We start from the raw sequence: 26,424 nt of genomic DNA, 5'->3' as shown, positions 1-26,424 counted from the left end.
AGTGGCAATTGAAATATTACTGACTCTGGAGCAGCAAAAGTCCATCTCACAACTTGAGAAACTGAAAAAAGTGCACTCCACATTGCCATTGGCTCTTGATGAATTTCTGCCTGATGCATCTCGGATCAAGGCAAAGTGTGGGTGCATTGAGAGCATCATTTCTAAAGCTATCATCATATACCAGACTGTAGAAAGTCTTTACAGTTTATATGGCACGCAAGTCAAGATGCGGCACCTTAACATGCCATTCCCATTCTTTTTACAGCACAAGTGAAAATGTAAAACATCTTAACTTTCCCCTTAAACTACTGAAGGCTCTAGGCTGTTGGGAGACACGCATATGGCGGCGCCCAAATAGAAAACGGAAGTAATGATTGTACGTAACGCTTGTCTTTTTCTATCTCTATATCCGTTCATATGGAAACGGCAACCATAGGCTTAAAAAAAAAAATTTTTTTTAAAGGGCCAGCGAGCGAGCGCGCGCTCTATGGTCTCAGAAGCGGGTAGGCCGGTTGTGGTGCATTGTGGGAAGGGAGCAGAGAGGAGGGAAAAGGAGCGACTATGGCGGATGGTGCGGAGCCGTAAGTAGCTGCCGGCTTCCCTGGAGAGTCTTTTCGCCCCACGGCCGCCGCTGCTTGGATGGGGCTAAGGGGTGACGGGGGCGGCCCACCACTGAGCTCTGCCCCCCCGCCCCATCCGCCTTTGCAGCCGTGGTGGCGGGAGCGCAAGCTTGAGCCTGACCTGGTGACTGACCCTTCTTTTATTCTCTCTCTTTTTAGGGAGAAGAAAAGAAGGAGGCTAGAGGAGCGGCTGCTCGCGGGAGAGAGGCAGAGAGAGATGGGGTCAGTGTGGGGTGGGGAGACCAGAGGGCGCCGCCGGGAGGGCAGGGAGGAGCCAAAGTGGAGGGCAGGCAAAGAGGAGAAGGGGGTTGCGGGTGATGAGGGTGAGGCATTGGGGACCGAGCCAGGAGATGGTCGCTTCCGATCGTGGGCTATCTCGCAAGGGTCCCTGTATGCCCCGCACAGGCCTGCACAGACCTCGTTCTCCCGAAGGTAGTTAAGCCTGTGCCTGGACTCTAGGGCTTCAGGTGGCGGCTCACGTGGTTGTTGGTTGAATGCGTTGTGTGTAATAAAACCAACGCCCTGCATCTGGAAAACTAGGTAGAACCCTGACCTGTCAGTTCTCTGTGTGCAGTGATGGTTTTCCTTCTACGAAGGAGCATTCAGTCATTGTGAGTCCACATCTTTGAAATCGTACAGTCTGGACACAGGTTTATGAACTACTAAATGGCCCTAAACTGCCATTAGGAAATGCTCCAGTAGTTTCTCACAGACTGGTTCTGGTTTTATTTCTTTTTCTTTTTTGGAGATTTATGATTTGTCAGACAAAATAACTTGTAAAATTAGTGTCTTGTGGCATTCACCACCATTAAATGGACACATTTGGCTCTTTTGAAGGGATTAGAAATCTGCATTTATTTATTTCATCAACTTGAAGGTTAAATTGTAAGACAAAGTTTAATGATAAATTTGTATCAATTACAACTCTGAAATTTTATCAGTGTGTGAATTTTAGCATATATAATAAGGCTTTGACATTCAGAAGCAAATAATTGCTGCATGACTTTCCTTTTTAATTTTTTTTTTAAAACACAAATGTCATGTTACATCTAAAAATGTTAAGATTCACCTAAAAGAAGCCACAGGGTTCCCTGAATGAATTACCAAGAAAAGTGTATTTTGTACTGCTGCCAACATAATGGTGTAGTTTGTTTCTGTTATTAAAAAGAAGTAGTACACTACTGGCCACCTTTATACATTCTTCTACATGTACACATACCATCAAAATATGTTAGTGAAATATTTGTGTTTGCTTTTATTTTTAAAACTTACTCCATTTTTATAAATCAAACTAGAAATGGCTGCCTGTTAACATTGTCACACTTAAAAATAGTTGGTGTTTTTTTGGTGGTTCATCAAGAAAGCTGAAAATGCAGGCTGTGGTTATCTATAAGAAAGAAGCTACTAATGTATTATCTTTTCCATTCCAAGTCACTTTTCATAACTCGCACATAGTACAAAGTTTGTTTTAATCAAGAATTAATTTCTATTTGGTTATGGTACATATTTTTATTATTCCCAATAGCTGATGTAGTGCCATAAGTAAAATAAAGTTGACAACATTTCACTCTTTGTGGTCTGTGTGATGACTGTTAGCAATGCAAAAGGAAAGTCTAAGCTTGTAGCGATAGTGTTCTCGTGTGTGTGTGTGTGTGCGTGTGTGTTTCTATTGGTTTTTGCAGCTGAATTTCTATGTTCTGTGCAGAATGGCTGTTGATGGTGGGTGTGGGGACAATGGAGACTGGGAAGGTCGCTGGAACCATGTAAAGAAGTTCCTCGAGCGATCTGGACCATTCACACACCCTGATTTCGAGCCAGGCACTCAAGTGAGAAAGTTATTTTAACTTTTTAGTATTGTGTTATTCACACTTCTGTTGTTTGCCATTTGTTAATGTAAGATTAGTAGGACTATAGTGAATTTTTAATGTTCCCCAACTAATTTTCTGCATGACTTTGAGAAATCTTGCACAGCGAAGCGTGTGTAAATTCTAGTGCGGTTGGGAAATCTTATGAACGCCTGTTTTGAGATTCATGTTAAATATATGGCAAACATAATTATAATTAGCAATGTGCACAAAATGCTTCATGCATATCCCGGGGGTAGGGAGGGGTACCTTTAAAAGGAGGCAGGCAGGTTGTACCTGTGACTCTGTTGAGCCGCTGGTTCCCATTGAGCCCCGCCCCATTGTGGTTCTTTAAATCTAACTTGAATGCAGAAGCTGTGGCTGTCTCCTTCAAACTGTCATGCCAGTCAGATGCTGCTCTCAGCAGCCCTTGCGCAGTGTCAGCATGCAAATGGCGCTGATGCATGCGTCGATGCCATTTGCGTCCCGGCACTGTGTGAGGGCTGCTGGGAGCAGCATCCCATCGGTGTGGTGCAGCAGTTTAAAGGGGACAGCAGCACAGCTGCTGCTTTCAAGTTAGGTTTAATAAATGACAGCACCGCGATGGGGCAGTGGCGGCTCAACAGAGGAGCAGTTATGACCTGCTGGCCTCCTTTTAAATGTATCCCTCAGCCTGCGCTGAATTATTTGAACTGCAGGAGGCCGAATTCAAAGAAGCACTTAAATGATTTGAGCACGTCTCTAATTATAACTGGATTTAAGGGGATATATGCAAGCTAGTCCTAAGTCTGAAGCAGGTGTAACGTTATTGGGCTTAATGGGGTGGGATTATGCATTTCCCTTCTTGCACCCCAATTCCCCCTGTTTCTCTCTACCTAGGTTCCTCAGTACATCTGAATATTTTAGCCTTGGGGACACTCCTAAATTTCATCTCAGAACTCTGATTCAACCTGGCAGAGTCATGTTGATTAGATGTTAACCTCGTGTAGATGCTGCAGCCCAGCTGCAAGCAGTAGTGACGCTATATATTTACATATGTCAATATGCATAAAATAGTAGATCCAGGGATTAAACGTTTAAGATTGTGCAAGTGAGATATAAAATTGACATAAGATTAACTCTGTTATTATATTGTGAACCACCCAGGGATGTTTTTGTATGGGGAGGTATATAAATGTACTAAATACATAATTTGCATTGGATTCTGTTGCTTTGCACAGTTTTTTTTTTTTTTACATATAGTATTCTATACAATATATTGTGTGAATCTACATAGAAATTTATTGTTTCTCTTTTCAACAAACTGTTTGTCTTGGTTCTTTGCAGCCCCTTGACTTTCTGTTAAACACGTGTAAAGTTCTAGTTATTGGAGCAGGAGGATTAGGATGTGAACTCCTGAAAAATCTGGTAACAATTTCATTTTCCCCCCTTGATAGCCTTCCCTGTTTATTGAGAAGATTGTCATTTTGCCTATTTGCCTGCTTTGCATACCGAGTTGTCAGAGTGATGTGACTGATACTTCATCTTCATATGCACAGCATGTTTTTCGCTTGCTTTAATATCTAAAAGTCACAGAAAATTCCACACACAAACTAAAACAAATACAAAATTGAACTGAGCACATATATGCTTAACACATATTAAGTATTAGGTTTATGTAGACCTGTAGAAAAATATGAAAATTTAAGTATTCTTTACATTATCTCAGTACATTTGCTATATTGATATTGATTACTGGTATTTAGTTTTGCTGCCATTGTGATTTTTACACTTTTCAGATAGTCACACATTTTTATATCCTAATTATTGAAGGGATGGGGGGAGAAGAAATCCTGACTAAAAATGAAGACAATGAATTGATTCTTACTAATAGATGGTAGTAATGAGGACCATCTTTTACTTGGCCTATCTCTCCAAGACATTCTATTCATAGATAATTTTTGCACATCTTCAGTCAAGTAGAAGGTTGTAGAGGACTGTCTTAGCTGACTAGGACTTAGATCAAAGACAGAACTTTCAAACTCTACTACTAATAAGTTTTCGCCATGGGGAAACACTTGGGTACACTAAGAACTGTTGGATCTTGTTGTTTGCTTGTATCTTGGCTAGTTCTGTGATGGAAAGACCACACAGTGGAAGGAAAATTATGGTGGAAACCATAGAAACTTTAGAGGATTTGCTTTTAGAAGTTGTACCTCTAACATGTGAAATGATCACGACATTCCAAAGCTATATGTACCCAGTAATAAAGGTGTTTTGTGCTTTAATTGCAATACAGGAGACCTTTGTTATCCATAGTTTCACAGATTGCGTTTCATGTATCTGCACTTCCCTACTTCTGCTCTGAGTAGGACGACAGGCAATTTGTCAGAAAAAACTATTGGTCTTACATTTAATTTATACCGTTTCATATGTCACTTGTGAATGGAATCCTAAAAGTATAGAATATTTTCCTTGGTACTTTCAAAGGGAACATGATGTTCTGAAATTCATAAACTGATTGTGTTTATTGACAAATGAATAAAAGGATAGTTATTTGAAAGATTAAATAAGTAACCATGTGATGGAAATACTGATAGGCTTTCAAATTAATGGACTGCTATTATAATTTACAAGGTGGATGGGAACATTTTGCCTAAGAGGCAGAACTTTTTTCTGAGAGGCTCTTGCCTTTTCTATGACATCTGTTTGCCTTGTTTTTGGGTTTGTCTTAGCCAGTCTCTCTTCTACAGGAGAACTAGATTTATGCCCCTTAATTTGTTTGGTTAGTGAAAAGCCCAACCTTCCTTGCTGGTTCATTCCTTCCTCTAAGGAAAGTTGCAGCATATCACTGTCTCTTGTGAGCCACTTGGTTGCGTGTGTCACAACAGTTGTGCTTTTCTTATTAGAGTTTGGCTCTTTGTTGTATTAGAGACGAGTCAACGCATCTGTTCTGTCCCATGGGTTAGCTCTTCCTGTTTCCCAGTGTAACCTGGAAAATTTCTGAAAATAAATTTTAAATAAGCACATGCTTCATTTTGAGGTTGTTTGTGGTTGGCATCCATTCCCCCAACCTTACAGAGTACAGATGTAAAGGTAAAGTATGTCGACGAATCAGTGTTGACTCCTGGAGACCACCGAGCCCTTTGATTGTCTTTTGTAGAGTACAGGAGGGGGTTACCATTGCCTCCTCCCACACAGGAGGAGATGATGCCTTTCAGCATCTTCCTAGATTGCTGCTGCCCGATATAGGTGTTTCCCATAGTCTGGGAAACATACCAGCGGGGATTTGAACTGGTAAACTCTGGCTTGCTAGTCAAGCCATTTCCCTGCTGTGCCATTAGTTGGCTTATAGTATGTATGTATGTATGTATTTGAAACACTTGATATACCGCCCACTCTGAAGACTCTGGGCAGTACAGATATGTACTTTGATTAAGACACTGTGCTAAAAGGAACTGTGATATAATCAGTGCAAAAAAGAATCTCGGTATGATCAAAGTGATCCCATCAAGATACTGCTTGCTCTGTGATTTGCACAACACACACATACGCTGTAAGGAGAAAAACAGTGCAGACTGAAAACTCTTGCAACCTGCACAACCACAACTCTTGTGGTTGCTGGAAATCAAAACTGGAAAAATAGCAGATAACTAATGCATCAGTTGTGCTCCACAAATGGGGTTTGAATTTGGAATCCTCAAAGTATATTTACTTGACAGTAGTTCTGTTCCAAGCAGTTGGGCTTCAACATACATATGTTTAGGATTGTACTGTAAGTCTGTGATATTAAGAGAGAATGTAAAATATAACACAGTGGGAGTTTTAGCTGACTTGTTCATTTTAATTAGGTATACTATTTAAATAGTCCAATTCAGAATAAATGCCAAAGTATATCAGTTTTACTAATAATCGTTAACTTGTTGTTTCATCTCAGTTTTTTTAGTAATATAATTGGGATAATTCATTATAGTGTGAGGAATTTGAATGGAAATTTAAATAGAAATTCTTGAAAAATATAAAAGCTCCGGCAGAGGTGTTTGAGTTTGGGGATAATTTATGTTGCCTGTTGTGTAACAGGGCTAGGCAGAGTATGGCCCATAGTGCTTTATTTAGTCTGACAGGTATTTTTCTGGAAAATGTGGCTCACCGGTATGCAAGGGAAAAGCCTTGATGAAATGAGCATGGTTCTTTGGCCATTGTTTTTTTTCTTCTGCAAGCAGTGTTCTCTGTTCAGGTAGCAATTTTTTCTTCTTTATATACTAATTAAGCTGCAGATAATTTCAACAATACTTTTGCAAATGCTTTCAAATGTTGTTTTTCAGAAGCAGTAAGCTCGTCAGGACACAGTCTAATTATGAAAACACTCTATTTTGTTTTGTAACTTGTTTTCTTTATCTCTTTCAGGCATTGTCTGGTTTTAGGCAAATCCATGTCATCGACATGGACACTATTGATGTATCTAACCTGAATAGGCAGTTTTTGTTTCGGTAAGAGAGAAGTTCTGAAACTTTTATATTTGGGCATATATCTCACATTACTGTTCTTCACTTCAGTCAGCCTTCATTAATTTTAGTAAGTGTTTCTGGGAACCCACTAGTGGGTTGTATCTTTTGGAAGAAAAACGTATGCCATAATGTTGCTAATAGTAAATTGGCAGAATCACTCCCCCTTCCCTTTCACAAGAGCAACACTATTTCCATTCACAGATGGAGCTTCCATGAGCACAGCAGCAACTTTGGATATGGGTCTTTGTTTTCTAACAAATATTGTGTGTTTTGCAGACCCAAAGATGTTGGACGGCCTAAAGCAGACGTTGCTGCTGAATTTCTGAACAGTCGAATTCCTAATTGTGCTGTTGTGCCGTATCCTTTTATGAAAAGCGTCAACTTTCATCTCTAAAATCACCCACCTTTTTATCGCTTGCATGGGCTCAACTTGAAAAAGGCTCTCCTTCAGGGAAAAGAAATGAATCAGTTGTTCCCAGTGTTAGCCTTACTGTATATGAGCAGCTCCTCTACCCTACTTCTTCCTTCAAAGTCATTTTTGTATATTACTACTGAAGGGCACTTATCTCGCAGTCTGCAAGGTGACTTTGCATCACCAAAGATTTTGCTGGTTTGCAACAACTTTGCATTTGGGTTGCTTATGAGCTGCTCCTTATATCTTCTTTGGAAAGGATTGATTTTGAGCTCAAAGCTTCCTAGATCTCACCTTAAGAGTTTCTGGCCCTGAATCCAAGGTTAAGATGCCTCACTCTTTGAGGCATTTTTTGTTTCTCTAGGATCAAGTGTGACAACCATAAAACATTTTGGTACTCTGGAATTGGATCATTTTCGAAATGCTATGTATAAAAAACTGGTTTTGCTTTTGTTATTTCAGTGTATTATCTGCATTGGCTAGAATGTTTAGCCAGTTTTAAAATAGCTCCCTTTTGCTGCTTAATCTGTATGAAGAATACTTAAGTATGTAAATAGCAAGAGTGATACTCAGTGGTGCATTGTTATTGTTGTTTTCACTTTTTGGTGTTAAGTGAGACCGTCCTTTGATTCTGAAAGGGAAATTTTCACCTGACTGACCCTAGGTTGAGTCTGCTCAGACTTGGATACAGTCATTAGGTCTACAGGTAATTCATATCCTCTGAGAAATGAAAATAGTATAGGTAGGTTGAAAAATTAGTGCTTTGGGGTGAGAAGTCTAATATTTTGAGTAATGATTGAAAAGGAAAAAATGTTGAGGTACTTAAAAACTATTATAAGGCATTCTGTGTTGAGAATGTGATCTCCTGCCAGAAATTTGAAGTGTGACATATATAGCCCAAATTTCATGTGGCTATTTCTGTTAAGACCAGATAACGGTTCTAAAATAATTCCTTTACTGAATGTGTGTTCAGACATTATAAAAAAATTCAGGATCTGGATGATACTTTCTATCGGCGTAAGTTATTTGATGTGCTATTGAGAAGCTGCTCTCACAAGTCAGTTGAGAGGAGCATGGCTTTGTTTTAATGTATGGAGGAGCAGCTATCCCACCATGCTACCATGGGTGACAGATCCCACCACTGCCACCACGTGTGGATAAACAGCCCTCTATTTCTTAAGAACATAAGAACAGCCTTGCTGGATCAGGCCCAAGGTCCATCTTGTCCAGCATCCTGTTTCGCACAGTGGCCCACCAGATGCTGCTAGAAGCCATAGGCAGGAGTTGAGGGCATGCCCTCTCTCCTACAGTTACTCCCCTGCAACTGGTACTTGGAGGCATCCTGCCTTTGAGGCTGGAGGTGGCCTATAGACCTCCGACTAGTAGCCATTGATAGACCTCTCCTCCATGAAGTTATCCAAACCCCTCTTAAAGCCATCCAGGTTGTTGTCTGTCACCACATCTTGTGGCAGAGAATTCCAGAAGTTGATTATGTTGATTATCTATGTTGATTATCCTTCTAACCTTTTTACTCCTGCCACCACATGGACTTTTGGTATGGCTGGGTCCACAGCGACAGCCCTTCACGTTTATCAAAATTTACCAAAAAAACCAACCCTCAAAATAACCTCAGTAGTGTGGAAAGGCTTATAGGCATGGGATGGAGACAATCAACAAGCTTCTAATTTTTTAAAACAAGAAAATACTTTTTAAAAATTGTTCAATTAAAACATTTCTTTTACAGAAGAAATACAAACTCAAAACAGTTACTTACAGAGCAGGTCAGGGAAAATAAAAAGTGGGAGAAACATAATCTCTACCTGAGTAGGGACCTACAGGTCCCTACTCAGAGTCCTCTTGTATTTTCTTACTTCTCAGCTTCTGGCTTGTTGGGCAGAATCGTTTTTTCTGATTATGGCCCAAGTCTGGGGTTCAGCCTAGCCTGGCTCTTCCTTTTCTTCCAGTGATTTCACCTAGAAGGCTTCTCTTCTTCTTGCTGGCTGCTCACTCTCTGCATGGATATACTCTAGCAGACTTCCAAGCTTTCTTCCTTCTGTTGCCAGGACTCTCTTGACTCCCCCTCCCCCCAGGAAACTGACTCTCGGGACTCTCTCTTTTGATTTCACTCTCCATGTATACAGTTTCTCTGGCCCAATATGATTTCACTCTCCAATATATACAGTTTATCTGGTTTTTTAAGCCATCCAGTTAGAACAAACAAAATTACCCTCCACTTCTTGAATTCTCCTTTCTTTTCAAAAATCAACTGTCAAAATGCTCAACCAAAAGTGAAACTAAAGAAAACCAAGAATGAACTTTTGATGCTGCCATCCTCCTCCATGCACAGGGATTTGTAAGCAAAGAAATCCTATTTACAATACTGCAGAGTTTTTATGAATATAACACAATTCATTTATCAGGGCTTATTTACAAGAAGAGGTTTGGGAATATTAATACACAATACAATACAGGGGCTTATTTACAGAATCCCAAGAGGTCTGGGCTTCATTTCTTCACAAAAGGGCTGATAAACTACTGTCAGCAAAACTGTCAACCTGTACATTGTATTTCTTATGAAAGTAAGGGGGAAATATGTTGGCAGTATTGGAGAGGAGGAAAACATTATATACACATAATTATATATGTTTTCTTACAGAATTTCATATAATTGTATGTGGTTTGGACTCAATAATCGCACGAAGATGGATAAATGGCATGCTGGTAAATACCTTTAATCAATAAAGAGTAAAGTTCTTCAGTTTTTGCAAAATGTGGGTATTGCTGTTCTATGTTACTGTTGACTACTGTGTGTTGGTGGATCCTTACCTGAATATAGTCTTGCCAGGAATGGCCAATTTACGTATTCTTAGGGGCTCCTCTGCTATACAGTAGTTCAGGGACCAGGAATGTATTTTGTTACACAATTGACACCCTGATGGGTATTCAGCAGGCCAAATAATCTGCACCTCTGTGTAGGTACGGTGCAGAGGTGGCCACTACTGCATGCTTTTGGTGTGAGGGTCTTCCTTTACAGGATGCTGAGTCCCATATCTTCCTGGCAGGGATGGTGTGCAGGGTCATCGCAGGAGGTGTGCATAGGAAATGCTGGGACAGGCAGACCTTTTAAGTGCTTTTCCCATAGTGCTCTAACAAAAAGATAACACTTGTACACTCTAGACATGGCTGGGGTATTGTATCAAAACCTAGAGAACAAAAATAACATAAAATGGCACAGTCCAATCCACCATGGGCACAGTGTCTGTGTGAAGAGGGCTCCCATAGTCTTGGAAGAGCCTTGTTCATGTTTCATAGGTAATGTGACTACATTCATTCACTTTCTCACCCTAATGGACTTGGGTATGGTCCAGATTGAATTAGGGGATTGATACACTGAGATCAAGGCGCTTAGGTTCACCTGAATGAGCTGACTATTTAGATGAATTTGGAAGGGGTTCAGACAGATGATTTTTAGCTGTGATCTCCTTGACCAGAATGTTGTATTCTTGTTTGTGTTTGTCTGTTTCTGCTCTGTAATATTTTTTTCTAGTTAATGTAAATTTGGCTAACAATATGTAACATCAATTTTATAATGCTTAGAATTTGTATAGCACTTTGGAGTGTTCAAAGTGCTTCACAGGTATTATCCTATCCTTAAAACAACTACACACTGTTAGATAGGTATGATCCCCATGTTGCAGATAGGGAGCTGAAGCCAGGGAGATTCTCAAAGGAGTGGCTTTTCTTAGGTCACTTGGTGAATTCATGCCGGGGTGAAATTGGAACTGGAGACTTTTAGTTCAGTTTCTTTGCCACTATGGTCCACCAGCTCTCTCTCTCATATGCCACTGGCTCATTTTGTGGCTATGCAGGGACGGGCCTTCTGTGTTGCTGCCCTGAGACTCTAGAATGCACTCCCTGCAGATATAAGAGCCTTCCTATTTCTGACAACTTATAAAAAGACTCTAAAGATTTATTTTTCAACCCATACTTTTTAAGTGATTTTAAATTGTTTCAAGGTTTTCATTTTTAATCTGTTTTATATTGTTAAAAACCACCCAGAGACGAAAGTTTGGGGCAGATTTGCTAAATAAATAAATAAATATTTGAAGAATTAATTTATCTTAGAAACGCATTTAAGGTGACATATTTATGCTTTTCTCTTTCAATTTTTTAAAAAGGGGAACCTATTAAATTGGTTTGTGATAGTTCCCAAGTGTCTTTGTGCAAATTGATTATCTGCAGTGTGTGTGTTTGCAGTATGTTGCTTATCCACAAGAGATTTGTGTGCTATTTTGGTTTTGGTATTGAATGTTGTAAACAAAAGGTGGAAAAGTAAGCATGGTTTATGCTCTGCATCAGTAACCCTTTAAACACCCACTGCTTACGAAGGTTTCATATTTCATATGTGGTGACTGAAATGTCTAGAAGTGTATCTAAAGCTGTTGAAGTGTGAACAAAAATGAGTTGAGTTGTATAGAAACTTTGTGTTGCGTCTGAAAGATATGGTGCTTTTTGATGAGGGCTGCCACCATATTCTCCAGAGCAGAAATAAAATTTGCTTTCACTGCAGTTAACATGGCACTTATTTCAGCTGGTTCACATTCAGCATGTCATGCTAAACGGCACACTATGGAACATGCTATTGGAAAACTCTGGAGGGAGGGGCCATAATTTAATAAAGACAAAATTCTTTTGTATTTTCCCCTCCTAGATATCACTTTTAAACTATGAAGATGGTGTGTTGGATCCAACTTCCATTATACCTTTGATTGATGGAGGAACTGAAGGTTTTAAAGGAAATGCTCGTGTGATTATTCCCAGCATGACAGCTTGTATTGAATGCACTCTTGAACTTTATCCACCTCAGGTAGCTAAAGAGAAACTGTGTTCTCATAAATGGGTCACCTCTTGAAAATATTCATGTTGAATCATTTTATAATCTGTTCTTGCCAGGTGAATTTTCCTATGTGTACAATCGCGTCAATGCCTCGGCTACCAGAACATTGTATTGAGTTTGTCAGGATATTGCAGTGGCCCAAGGAACAACCTTTTGGAGGTAATCAATAAACTATCCTTAAACCTCTTCAAAATAGTAAGTCTAATACAATAATAATTACTCAGAAAAAATAATTATTTTTTCCACATGAAAATGTGGAAAACTCACTTGAAAATGTCATGGTTTCAACTTTGCTCTCTAATTCTCTCTATTTATCTAATGCTCTTATTTATTTTCTAATGCTCTCTATTTATCAGCAATTTGCTTATCTTTTGCTGAAATAACTACAGGAGAAACTTGTTATTTATGGAGGTTCTGTTTCAGTAAGGGATTGCGATAGCGAATCCACAGATACTGGAGTATTAAGGCTATTGGAATGGATGGGGCGAGGTTAGGTTCTGGACAGCCTAAAATCAGCTGAAACTCTCCCCCTGCCACATGACCCCAAGAAGTACCCTACCATGCCCACGAGTGAAAATGGTGCCCAAAACTGGCTGAAAATTGCAGGTTTTTTTTTCCAGCAAATGAGCTACGAAATGGCTTCGGTGCTGAAAATGGCCAAAAATGACCCTAGAGGTCATGTCTGGCCATCCCTGACCCGGGTTTAACCCTCCCCCCAATTCGGTTTTTCTCTGCATATGCCGAGGTCGGGTGTTAGTTACCTGACTGCGGATATGCGAAACCGTGAGTGCTGGACCCATGATTAACGAGATCCTCCTGTATTTTTAATGGCAAACTAAGATCCTTGTGAAATTAATGTCTTGGTCGCCTTTTCTTAATGAGGCTGCAAGTAAGCATACAGTTTCTTAGCCAAGATATGTTGCAGTTCTGAAGAGAAGTATTTCAAGCCTAATCAATATGAATTATACATTTTCCTGCAGAAGGTGTTGCACTAGATGGAGACGATCCAGAGCACATACAGTGGATTTTTGAGAAATCTTTAGAAAGGGCAGCACAGTTCAATATTAAAGGTCTAACCTACAGGCTCACGCAAGGTAAAATATGGCAAGAGCTGCCTTTTTTATTTAGTGCTTTTGGTCTCTAGAAAAATATGATGGTAAAACCAAGTCTTAGATATATTTTATCCCTGTTCTGTTCATTTAAGTTATGGTAGCTATTACAAAGGTCTGTAGATATTCTTCTTGGAATTATTGCAGTAAGTTCTACAGCATTTTTAATACATAAAATCCTTTATTTCTTGTATGTCAGAATTGCTTAACATCATAGCTAAGCAACTGAGCGATGAACCAGGAAGTCCTTGGTTCAAATCCTGCCTTTGCCATGAACTCACTAGGTGACTGTAGACAAAGGCAGTCCTTTTCAGCCTCATCCCCCATCTGCAATACGGGGACAATAATATTTACCTTACAGCATTGTTGTAAGGTTGAAGAAAATTATATATGTGAAACGCTTTGAATTCTTGAAGGTACGATACAAATGCTAATATTATTACTAAGTAATGTGTGGTCCTATTCCTCCCATTGCAGGAGTTGTGAAACGAATCATTCCAGCTGTAGCTTCCACAAATGCTGTCATTGCAGGTAAAGCAATGCCAAATGTTCTTGTCTGTGTATTTCTTCTTAATTATGTGTCAAACAGTAGTGCTAGTGACCCCCGCTAAAACCAGAGTGTCTGTTCTATTTCTTGTATATTTTGACTGAATAACTATTATGGCAGCCTAAATATACAAAGAAAATTACCTCAGGATGCAATTCTTAACAGACTTGCTTGGAGATAAATAAGGAAGTAGATCTCATTGATTTCAAAGCAAACATGGTGAGGGCTGGGCTGCTAGAGGGGAACTGAGCACAGTGACTCTTCTGGAGTGCCAGTTGAAGGGATAGCTACACCTTCTCTGTTTTGTACAGGGGGCTGTGTGTGTGTGTGTGTGTGTGTGTGTACATACATGCATATGTAGTGATGTATAATTATTTTGACATTTATCACTCAACTAAATCCTATTCAAGGTAGCTTACATATATCAATTACATAATTTGGTCATGGACCATAAATAAACTTGCTTACTATATCAAATACAAGTAAGAAGTTTCCAGAAATATCAATAATGCAGAATGAAAGCATCCCACGCTGATTGGTTCTTCCATTCTGGCCCTGTGACTGGTCTCTTGCCCCTTTTTGCACTGCAGTCAGGAACAGTGTGCATTGATTCACACACAGGCCAGCAACCCTTGATAGAGTTCCTGCAGCTGATGCTTCTTTGGTGATTGACAGGCCAAACTGCTCTCCCCCTTGCTTTGATGTTCTCTTCAACTCTTCCTAGAAGTAGGTTGTGCAGCTTTCCAGTGGCCTATAGTTCTCTGGCTGATGGCAGAGGCCAAAATGTGCTGACCTTTAGGTCTGCAGTTGCTAGGCGATGGAGATGTCTAAAAAAAAAAATCTTTTATTCAGTTCTCACCAAATAGTGATTACAAGTATTACCTGAGTGGTTGTTTTTTGGTGTATGTGTTTTTGGGAAATCTGATCATATGCAGCTGAAATCAAGGCTTGAAATTCCTATTTTGGCCACGCCCTCACCAAATCAGACAGCTCTGCTGTGACATCACTGCTGCTGACTTTCTTTTGAGGCCTGGTCATTCCGAGTATAAAGAGTGAGATTTCCTGCAGTAATCTGACCAAAAAAACCCATGACTTAGAACAATTCAGAAGGTAAGTGGCACATAGTATCACTTTGCAAGACCACAACAAAAAAACACCAGAAAAAGTTTGTTTTAATGTGACTTTTTTATACTCTTGTGTTTAAATTTTATTGTGAGCCACCTTAGGATTTTCTTAATGAAAGGTGGGGTATGAATTTAACAATAAAAATAAATAAATAAATATTTGTGCATGTACCTATAGAAAAGAAGTGATGGAAAGCTTGGGTAGTTGCAAGAGAAAAGTTTTTCATTGAGAAATCTGTGATGTTCATGTTTCAGGACTATTTCAATGTTTGTACAAATAAATTATAAAATGTTCATTATCCTCCAATATTGTATTTTTGGGTGCCCCTTTTTAAAAGAAGGGAGCATCTGTGTGGAGAAGTGAGGGCGGCAAATAGGAGGGGAGTGAAGACCACAAGGTTAGTATTAAAGCTAGTTTTATAACTCAAAAAATCTTCCCCTCGCCCCAAAATTGCGCTCTTATATGGCATGCCAGTATAAAGGGAAATTATTTTTATTTAATTTCTCTGTACTTTAAAAAGGGGGTGGGGGGGTGGAGAGACAGTGCCTATTTCCTGCTCTTTTTGCCTCTTGCCCTAGTAACAGCTAAGAAGAGTTTCTGTCAATGCTGGTGAAATTTGTCCCTCCACCCAACCCCAGGAAAGAGAATGAAGGACAACCATGAAAAGAAAGGGCAACCATTATTACATTTGAACTCATGTCTCTAAGGTAGATTGGGCCTGTTCTTTCACATAGACCTTAAATGCTATGTAGTGTTAGTGGTGTTGCATCTATACAACAGTGGCCTCTTCCATTTTGTTTCATTTGCTATCTTCATATGGTAGGTAATGTTGTACCAGTTGTATGTTGGCCTGACATACAAACAGGTTGCTTACCTGTAACTGATGATCTGGATTGAGATCCGTCAAGATCCATAAGAATAGGCTCTGCGCCTGCTTGGAGACCATGCGGTAGCCATGCCGTAGCTTGTCAAGGCATCCAAGCCCCACCCCCATGCGTTCAGCGTGCTATTTAAGAGCGGCTGGACGTCGGGTTCCTCAGTTCTTTTCCTACCACCGCAGCGTTTGGACCTCGGTCTGCCGTTCATGTCGGAAGGTTCCTCATGAGTCCTTTTTTTGAGAGAATTGTTATTGCTTCTTTGAATCCTTCGTATTTGACTTGGACTGGCTGACGTTTACTGCTTATGTTTGACTTGGACTGGCTGATGTTCTCTGATAGTGTATGACCCAGACTGGCTGACGTGATTGTTTTTGTGTTTGACCTGGACTGGCACCTAAAGGCATACCTAAAGGTCTTTGGCCCTCTGGCCCTTAAAGGAACTTAGCAGGTATAAGGCTGGATGGTTGTAAAAGCCAAACAGGAGCACTGAGTTCTAGCAGTTGTGAGGTAAAATGAAGAGAAGTCACTGTCACAGCTAGGGAGCCAAGGTCTACCCAAATAGAAGATGGCTCTGAATTTAAGATGACCCCCTTAAAAATAGAGGTTAAATATAGGTTACACCTGTATTTACTTAAAAGGAAGAAGACTCTGAATTTAAGACGACTCTCCCAATTTCTAACCTCAAATAACTTGGAAAAACCCTAGTCTTGGATTCAGGTAAATGTGGTATTTGATTGAGCCTTTTCCCCTATTTACCTCAGAGACATGAGTTAAATCATTCAAGTGTAATAATAGTTGCCCTTTATTTTCAAGAGATTTCTCATTGCCTGGGAGAATTTCACCAGCCCTGACAGAAATTATTCTCAGCTGTTACTAGGGTGAAAGCCAAATAGAGCAGGAAACAGACACTGTTACTGCTGCCTTTTCTTCACATAGTTGCTCCCCTCCTTTTTTCTTTAAGGGGGAGAAAAATAAAAAATATTTTCCCCCTATACTGGCACGCCATGTAAGAGGGCAATAGTTTGGGGAGGGTTTTTTTTTAGTTATAGAAACAGCTCTGATACTAAACTTGTGGTCTTCACTCTCTTCATCTCCATTCCAACGTAATCTTCATTGCTAGCAGAGATTCCTGCATGTTTGCGAACATGCAGGAATCTACAAATGGCAGATCTCCTTCTATAAATCCTTTTTCAATAATCAACACAAAACAAGTCCACACAACTTAATCAGTCCTCCCACACATATCAGAAGGCTGCAGGGAGGTTGAGCAGTGTTGATGTTGTAATCACCTCAGCCAATAGGAGAGAGTGTTCACTGTGCCAGCGAAATGTGAATCTTTAAACAGGGTTTTTAAATACATTACTTCATGTAGGATTAAAAAAAAAAAAGCACACTACCTAATGGTGAGCTGCTTAATGGATTAATATTACTGCAACTAGTATATTTAAGCCCGTTATAACAACGGGCGCTAGCCTTTTTACACCCCTTTATGTGTTCTTCATCTTTTTTTTCTTTGTGTGTGTGTGTGTGTGTGTGTTTGTTTGTCTCTCCTGTCCCACCCTCCCTCCTGCCCCACACTCTGGCCTCTCTTCCTCCCCCTCCCACCCCGCTCACACCCTCCCCTTCCTGTCAGCCTCCTGCCCCAGTCCCTCCTGCCACCCTACTCCCTCTTGCCCTTCCCTTCCCCCTCCCCCTGCCTAACTCCCTCTTGCCCTTTCCCCTCCTCCTGCCCCACTCCCTCTTGCCCTCCCCACTCCCCCCTGACCCACTCCCTCTTGCCCCACTCCCTCTTGCCCTTCCTCTTCCCCCCTGCCCCACTCCCTCTTGCCCCTCCACCCTGACCCACTCCCTCTTGGCCCTCCCTCTTCCCCCCTGCCCCACTCGTTCTTGCCCTCCTCCCTGCCCCATTCCCTCTTGCCCTCCCCCCCTCCAACCCTCCCTCTTGCCCCCCCCTCCCCTCTCTCCCCTGCCCAGAAGAGTCTTGCGCTCCCCCCCCCCCAACCTGGCAACTTTACTCACTGTTTTGAACGCGACGGAGAAAGGAGCTCGCAAGCAGAGCTCATTTCTCGGGCAAGCCTCTTCCCGGACTGTTGCATTGGGCGTAAAGGACGCCCAGCGGCAGTCTGGGCAGTGTCTTTGCCGAGAGAGGAGCTCTTTTTGTGAGCTCCTTTTTCCTCGGTCGTCGGGGTTGGTTCTTCTTTGGGTAAGGAGGTCTCGGGCAGCTGGGTGGGCGGTTGGCGGCGGCGGCTGCAGAGGCATTTTCCTGGGCCATGTTGGCCCTTGTTCATGTGTGGGGGAGCGGGGAAGGCGGGATCGGGCTATTGGGAGGGCGGTTGGCGGCGGCCGCCGCGGTGGCATTTTCCTGGGCCATGTTGGCCCTTGTTCATGGGGGGGGGGGTGCGGGGATGTCGGGCTCTAGTGTGGGGAAGTCGGGCCCCAAAGTTTTCCCCCTGGCCGGCTTTAGCGGCGACGCCAGGCCTCGGCGGCGGCTCCGCCACCACCTTGGCCAGCTTCCCCCGCCGCCTCTTTCCCCTCCGCCTCTTTCCTATCTTCGCGGCGGCCGCTTCTGGCCCCGCGATTTCCCTCGCCGCCTCTTCCCGGCTTCTTCTGAGCAGCTGCTTCTGGCCGCCCAAGATGTCCGCCGGGTACCGGCGAGCGTGTCTCCCTTGCCCTGCTTCGCGCAGGCGCAGAACAGGGCAGGGAGGCACGAACACACGCTTGGTGCCCGTCCACGGACGGACACCAAGTGTTTTATTAGAGAGGATACTATATGAGATTTAGAAGACATCTCCATTGGAAGCTGGAACAGAACATACTACTTTCTATATGAACCCTGCCTTTTGGAGATTAGCAAATGAAAAGTTGGTAATTCCAGTGTGCTGTGCAGGTAGGCAGTAATTGTATACCTAAAAATGTGTAGGGTAGGTGTTTTTCAATGTGACCTCCTCAAACAGGCTATCTCTTCCTTTTATTTCCTTATCACTTAACTGGAAGCGATATATCCTTAGAATGGTACATTTAAACAGGATCTGTAGGCAAACCATTTTGTGACAGCACAGGTTTGAGATTCTGACTGTCTCTTAATTTGATGTTTAGTTTAATAGCAAAATTATCATCTTTGGACTACTGTTCCTTGTTTCAAATGATGACCAGTTCTCTTGCATATAAAATTTGCTTGTGCCTATTTGTTTTTTAGACGTTTATGTGGTTGTGTGTTTATAATGCTATGAATTTACATAGCATTTACCAATGGCTATTTTTTAATGGTTCAGCACTGTAAGTTCAGCTCCTCCTATGCCTCTTCATGTGTCTAAAGCACTACTTGTAGTGGTGTGACACAGGGCCATTTTTGCTCCATGCAGTTGTGCAACTGCAACTGCAGTTCCATTATTTCCACTGGAGGCAGCATTGCACAGCTGTGATTGCACAACTTAAATACAGAATGGAACAGCCAGGCGTGGTGGTGGACACATGCAGGGGCACAGGTAGTGCTGAACCAGCTGTGCTGAGCCATCGAAGATGGCCATTGGCTAGTGCTATGTAAATATATAGCATTATAAACAAACAAATTATGTTATATACAAATACTGAACCATCCGCATTACCCTGCTCTGTATATCTGCCCATGTCTTTAAATGTGTGATGTTTGATTTGCAGTTTCCAATAATTTTGGTTGGTTGTTTCTCTCTAGCTATATGTGCCACTGAAGTCTTTAAAATAGCCACAAGGTAACTTATTTCCTAATCAGATATTTTAGCAAACTTATATGCTGAAAAACTTACATTGCTTATAAATGCTATCATATATTTTATTACAGTGCATACATGCCCTTGAACAACTATTTAGTTTTCAATGATGTAGATGGACTCTACACGTACACATTTGAAGCTGAAAAGAAGGTTTGTATGCTGCAAGGCATCATCTCATACTTTGTGGGAGGAGGCAATGGTAAACCCCTCCTGTATTCTACCAAAGAAAACCACAGGGTTCTGTGGGCACCAGGAGTCGAAATTGATTTGACGGCACACTACCTTTACTCTATTGCTGCAGAAAACGTTCTTAGCTTGAAAGATCAAATGTGTTCATTCTTTGTCTTTATTGACTAAAGAGAAGTTTCTATCAATTTTCACATGCTTATATAAAGAATTAGCCTGACTAATGTGTGTGTCTTATTTGTTTACCTAGTTGACTTGATTATTACAGGGGACAGAGAGACACATCCCATGTTGTAAGAACTCAACTGTTGTGATTTTTGTTAGAATATAATGAATTGCTGATCTGGGGTTCTCAGTAGCATCGAAGTGCTTGTACTACTCCTTTATTCCCAAATCCTAGTGGAAAAGGATGCCCCTACATGGGGCTGCCACTGAAGATTTAGAAACGATAGCTAGTATGAAAGACTTCTATCTCTATCTCATTGAGATCCCATAATGCCAATATTTTTTCAACCGCACAAGTTTTGTGGGGTTTTTTTTGCATATTTTGGAGAGCATTTTCTCCCATATGAGATGAATCTTTGCCCTCTGCATGGCTCTTAAGAACGTATCATCTGTGCAGAAGAACTCTGAAGTCCAAAGGAGAGTTTCCTTCACACTTGCACCACAACTGTGGGATGTTCTATTTTAGAGTCCTGTTTTCAAAGGAATATGAATATTCTATTTGAACTACTATTTATGAGTCAAACTTAGGGTTTTTTAAAAAAATTTTAAATTTAATATTTATTTATACTTGCATGCATCTTTATGCTTTTAGTATTTGTATTTATATGCTTTTAGTATTTCCTTGGGGAAAGAACAGCACTGATTTTTTTAAAACAAAATGAGTGACTCTGAAGATTCTGTCACTCTGACAGACTCTCAGACAACATAACTAATCGCCCCACACTATATTCTTATAACCCCTTATGAGGATGGGGACTTCAGTATTAAGTGCAAAATGTCTCGCTAGCCTTTTTGTTAAGCTTTTCTCCCATGGTTTCCTTGCCACTGGAAGTCAAGCACTCAAGTAGCAGAGTAACAGAAGGCTCTCTCTTTTATTTTGAGATGAATATTTTTTTCCACAATATGTTACCCACCTATCTTGTCAGTGGACGCAAGGTGGCTTACAACAATCAGTTAAAAACAATAATAAAAATCATACAAACATCAAAACGGCAAGAAGAAAACAGGTAATGTCATAGAGAACACTAAAAATAACTTTTGTAGAGGGTCATAATTGAGATAGAAGAAGTCTTGCTGAAATAGCCAGGTATTCAGTACTGGAATACTGGTATTCCAGTACTGTAGTACCAGCAGGGAAGGAGCCAACAGCACCTCATATGGTAGGAAGTTCTACATGGTGGGAGCCACCACAGAGAGCCACCAACTTCCACATACATTGTGCCAAGCAATCACAATTAATATATTGTTGATAGGACTATTGCCAATATTTCTGTAGTACCACTGGCACAGAATCTGACGCTTTAGTGCTAGTTCCCTATTGTTTTTATTTTAGGAGTCCTTGCCTTCTTCGCTCAAAAACATGAACAGAGGTTTCCACCACCATTTTATGTGTGTGACACTTGAACTCTTCCCCTTTGGGGATGTTAAATTCCAGGATTCATGGTTATTTTATTCCACAAGTTGCTAGGCATATTTTTAAAAAATCTAGCTACCTGGTTTCCCATGACATAACTGAGTAATGCTGCAGAAGAGATTGAACGTGAAATGGAATAACATGCATATTGAACCTTAATTCTTCATATTAGGCTAAGGATGTATTTATCTTCATTTAGGACTGTAGCCAGGTGCTAATTTTTCATTTGCAGACAATTCCTTGTGCTGTATAGTTTTGAAAGGAAATAAGCTAATTTGTGAATAAATAATTGTCAGTTCATGTTTTCTCACATTAACCTTTTTATTTACTACTTTATAGGAGAACTGTCTGGCTTGCAGCCAGCTCCCTCAAAATATAGAATTTTCTCAGTCAGCTAAACTGCAGGAAGTTTTGGATTATTTAACAAACAGTGCTTCATTGTAAGTATGGAATGAATTTGATTCACTGTCCCCCCCCCCCCCCACCAAGAAATATTTTTATCCAGGCCCTGGAAACACATTCTCAGATTATTAGGCATACTGATATTTGCAACTACTAAAATTTTGATTGGCTGTTCTATTTTTTCTTTCTTTCCTTTTTTGCACAGACAGATGAAATCTCCAGCAATAACAGCTACAGTGTATGGGAGGAATAAGACCCTTTACTTACAGGTGATTGATATATACTTTTGAGAGAGGGAGAGGGAGAGAGAATATATGTGTGTTCTAAGCAAAGCTTGTACAAACTGTATGTGTTTCTCCTTTTCCCCAGTCAGTAGCTTCAATTGAAGAACGGACAAGGCCAAACCTTTCAAAGACTTTAAAAGGTAATATAAACATTATAAAATATTAGGCATATAGCTGAATAAAAACAGTCATTAATCTAATATATTAATCTACCAGTATGGTATTAATCTACCTACTCTGGTATGTTGGAGTCATGGTGGAACTTTCTAGTAGTTCTCAGAGTTCTTTCCATAGGAAATAAAGTCAGTACACCAATTTCAGAGGACTTGATTCCTGCAGGAGGCCATGGAAACATGCAGTGTACTGAATTTCCATAGAATTAAATATAGTGGAATCCTGGTTATGCAGTTCTACTGATAGAACAAGCAGGGAGGTTGACTCAGCATGCTATTGGTCCCCACTTAAACCTGTTCTGTATCAGCTGTAGGGGTCAGCACTTTCCTAAAACAGTAGTGAGATGTTTGTTAATATTTTTTTCTGAAGTTCCTGGGATTGCTACTTAGTTTGAGCAGAAGGCAGCCAAAATTGAGCGTATTTATCTCTCATTGATTTCAATGAGAGAGAATTACACATGTCTTTATTTTTTTAAGACCAATGAAGCTTAAATATGCTGAGCACAACCCAAATTAAATTAGTTATGACTAAGCACCATTGAAATAAATTAGACAAGTTAATCATGACTAATTATAATCCCATTAATTTTAGAGGGACTTAGTCATGACTAAAATTACCATGATGGTGTGCTAAGAAGGGGAGTGTGTCTGCTCAGTGACAGAGGTTGTGATTCTGCAGCGTGGAGATGCTGGAGGCAAGGGAAACAGAAAAATGTCAGAATATACATTGAAAAGCAAATTCAACAGAAACTTGTCTCAGTAACACAGGAAATATTTGGGGCATATTAATTGCAGGAGATCTTTTAGAACATCAGAGATATATGCATTTTGAGAAGTAGTAGAGGAAACTTCTAAAAAGCTTTTAAAGACTTGGCTTTTTACCCAGGCTTTTACATGATCGTTTTCTACTGCGGCTTCCCTGTGTTTTTATTTGTTGTATTTGTTGTATTGTTTTTATATGTTTTTATACTTTTAACATGATGTTTTTATTGTCTTTTTCTTGTATGTTTTTAACTTTTGTAAACCGCCTTGGGGTTATCTTTTTAACGAAAGGCAGTATGTATATGTATATGTGTGTGTGTGTGTGTGTGTGTGTGTGTGTATATATATATATATATATATATATATATATATATATAAAAAGAAAGAAAGCACACAGAGCTTGCATATGCCTAATGTGTTGGCAAAGAAGAATATTTAATAGCATGTTTAGTTATTTGGAATACTTTTGGAAGCGGGCTTGTATTTGTTGTATGCTAATATGTTTACAGCAAGGAGAGAATATATAAAATACCAGTCTTAGTTTACACAGGCAGTTTTGCCAGTGGCACCATTGTAACATTTCCAGAATACTGGCAAAACGATATTATTCTACGGCTGTAGTTGGCATACCTTCATCCTAGCACTTGGGTACTAGTGTGCTAAACTTTTAGGAATGGGCTGTAATGCTCTAGTTTTTTTAATTAACAAGTGTTGACAGGATTCGCTAGGCCTACAGTTAATCGCATACTGAGTTTTGCCCCTCTCCACAAGTAATTGATAGGACTGACAAAAAACAAATGCTGTAGGACTTGGGAGTCCTGGAAGCCTTGCATTAATATTCTGGCTCTCCTTGTGTATTAGGCTTCATGAAAACAAGAAATGTAAAGATCATTCTTTCATTTTGTATCCAAAGTTAACAGTATGCTCTTAGAGTAAACTCTTTGGCTTTCATTCTAACTATAAGAGCCACAAGCACCTGAAGCAGAATGCTCAGTTGAAATCAGTTAAATCTTTTACAACCTGGATGTTCTATTTTGAAAAAAGTCTCCCTTTAGTGGAGGCATCCACTAGTGAAAGCTCACCTTTGGATCTGTCATGGACAGAATCCTTACTAGTTCTGCTCGTGCAAGAAAAATGTTCCACTGTACATGAAAGGGACTATTTCCCCCCACCCCCAGTCTCCCCTCTTCCCACTTCAGTTCCATGCACTCCACCCCACCCTCCAAATAAATATGCTCCTGAGGGCCTCACAACTCCTACCTTATATGAGGGGAACTGGCCTGGTCCACTGTCTTGCATGGTTTCTCATTCTGATTGGCAGTTGCATATTTTCTATAAGTGTGTGCAAATGATTTTTTTTTCTTGTTCTAGAACTGGGACTTGTTGAAGGTCAGGAACTTGCAGTTGCAGATGTCACTACACCACAGACTGTGCTCTTCAAACTGCATTTTACTACTTGATATAAATGCAAGTGATGTAAACACACACTGAAGAAAGCTTGCACGTCTTGTAAAATTACTGTTGTACACTAGGAGGAGGGGAGAAAAGAGTTTTCCAGACCTATCCCTGTTTGTACAAGCATTGCTGGAAGTTAGTTTATTCTGAATAAATTGCTCTTATTTTAGAACTGTCCTTGAAAACCAATATTTGGTTGAAGTTATCTGTATAAAGGTTCAGCTAATGTACAGAAATTTGATATACACCAGTAATATTTTCAATTTGTATGCACATTAAAGAATGCCAACACTCCTTCCTCAAGTGGAAACTCTACATGTGCTTCAAGAGCCAATCTGTTAACTACCATAAAATGTCTGGCTGACATCCAGACTAATACCATGTTGGAGCCAACAGTGTTTTCTGTCATAGGGTGGGGAGAGGACAGAGATGATTTTGGTGATTTCCCCAATGTTTCTTCTGCAGCATCTGTGACTCCCCAGAACTTGTTTGTGAGGGTTGTGGGACCATCTGGAACATATTTTTTTTGGGAGGTGCAGGGTACTGCAGAGAAAACAGATCACCAAAAAATGCTGCTGCCACCACACCCACTGTGATGGAAAATGCTGCTGTGTTAGCGTAACGTTATTCTGGATGGTGGTCTCATTGTTCACGATGACAAAGTGAAGCAAGATAACTTTAAATTAAATTTTAGAATATATGTACAGTTCTTAAAATCAGACTACCAAATAGTAGTCTAAAAAAAAAATCCTGTTTCTTGCTCTATGTAATGTATTTACTAAGATGCATATTGGGCTGGTTCTGATGATACAGTTCCTGGCGCACATAATTATGATGGGGACACACTCAAAGTGCACCTGTTGAGACATCCTCTGCGGACATCATGATGCCTTCTTGGTGTATTCCTTTATGTGGGGCTGTTCATCTCCATGACTCTGCTACACATGCTCCAAATATTTTTTGAACAAGTATCTGGAATGCTTGTATAGGGGCTATTAGAACAAACAGCCACAAGATAAAGGGACATGCCAGGATGACATCAGAATGTCTGCAGAGGAAGTCACAATGGTTGTCCTTCCAGTGTGCTCCCTTCATAGTTATGTGTGCCAGGGACTATATCATCAAAACTGGCCTCTGAAGTATTGCCAAATTTTACTGTATTTTTTCAAAATGTGGGGAAATTTTTACTTAAAACTATCACCTGTACATTAAAATTAAACACTTCATTTGTATATTTGCAGTTATTAGTGACTGTTGTGCATGGTGTTGCCCAATGGTATTCAGGATTGGTGTTTCACTGTTAGGCTATTTATTAATAAAAATTATATAAGATACTTTAGTCTGTTAGCATGTCACTGGTGCCTGTTAGGACGTAAGCACAACTACAAAAAGTGAAAGAAAGTCTAATGTAATTATTTTAAAAAAACTAATAAAGCCTTCTCCACATGTATGTTCATAGCTGAGAAGCATTTAATAATTTTTTCCTGATACAAAATGTTTTTTTGTGTTGGAAAATAACTTATCCGATTCTTGAAGGTTGCAGCCCTTCATAACTCCTACCTATGAGTACTGTAACATAGAGAAGACTTTTAACAATTTGTGTTGAAAATCAGAAGGCATAAAATTGTGAAATACTTTCCCAGAGCGGGTTATGAGATCAAATAACGTTACAGCTAGAGAGAAAAAATAAATTTATGAAGGATATCATGGGTGTAGATTTTCTTCCCTGCTGATGCTACCCACCACCTCCCTTGCTTCCTCTGGGACAACTCCAGCTAGCGTCTTGGGTATTTGGTGGCATGGACTTGTATGAAGAAATTTTGCTTTTGAAAATAATGTTTGTAAATTTTGCTTT

General features: G+C 40.3%; 1 protein-coding gene across 4 annotated transcripts; it reads left to right on the top strand.

The window, feature by feature from the left end:
• Window positions 1-280: 280 nt before the first annotated feature.
• Window positions 281-26,023, top strand: UBA3 (ubiquitin like modifier activating enzyme 3). 4 transcript variants are annotated; one of them, XM_053292754.1, is made up of 18 exons: window positions 464-581; window positions 780-842; window positions 2,326-2,446; window positions 3,791-3,871; window positions 6,851-6,933; window positions 7,228-7,308; window positions 8,337-8,380; window positions 10,020-10,084; window positions 12,075-12,230; window positions 12,317-12,419; window positions 13,241-13,354; window positions 13,847-13,900; window positions 19,611-19,647; window positions 19,737-19,818; window positions 21,833-21,933; window positions 22,101-22,164; window positions 22,265-22,319; window positions 24,486-26,023. In XM_053292754.1, the coding sequence occupies exons 1-18, from the start codon at window positions 562-564 to the stop codon at window positions 24,572-24,574; spliced, it is 1,413 nt and encodes a 470-aa protein (XP_053148729.1). In that variant the 5' UTR covers window positions 464-561; the 3' UTR covers window positions 24,575-26,023. The 4 variants fall into 4 exon arrangements, with proteins under 4 accessions (XP_053148732.1, XP_053148729.1, XP_053148731.1 ...); XM_053292757.1 differs by lacking the exons at window positions 464-581; window positions 780-842 and adding an exon at window positions 281-376; XM_053292756.1 differs by lacking the exon at window positions 780-842.
• Window positions 26,024-26,424: the final 401 nt, after the last annotated feature.

This window comes from Hemicordylus capensis, chromosome 2, assembly GCF_027244095.1.
Source record: "Hemicordylus capensis ecotype Gifberg chromosome 2, rHemCap1.1.pri, whole genome shotgun sequence".
NCBI lineage: Eukaryota > Metazoa > Chordata > Lepidosauria > Squamata > Cordylidae > Hemicordylus > Hemicordylus capensis.
This window is presented reverse-complemented; position numbering and strand designations above follow the sequence as displayed.

Excerpts from the sequence above, each read along its gene's own strand:
- UBA3 (XM_053292754.1), top strand. The coding sequence starts at position 562 with ATGGCGGATGGTGCGGAGCC. Across the intron at positions 3,872-6,850 it reads GTGAACTCCTGAAAAATCTG|GCATTGTCTGGTTTTAGGCA; the intron begins GTAACAATTTCA and ends TATCTCTTTCAG. Across the intron at positions 22,320-24,485 it reads CCTTTCAAAGACTTTAAAAG|AACTGGGACTTGTTGAAGGT; the intron begins GTAATATAAACA and ends TTCTTGTTCTAG.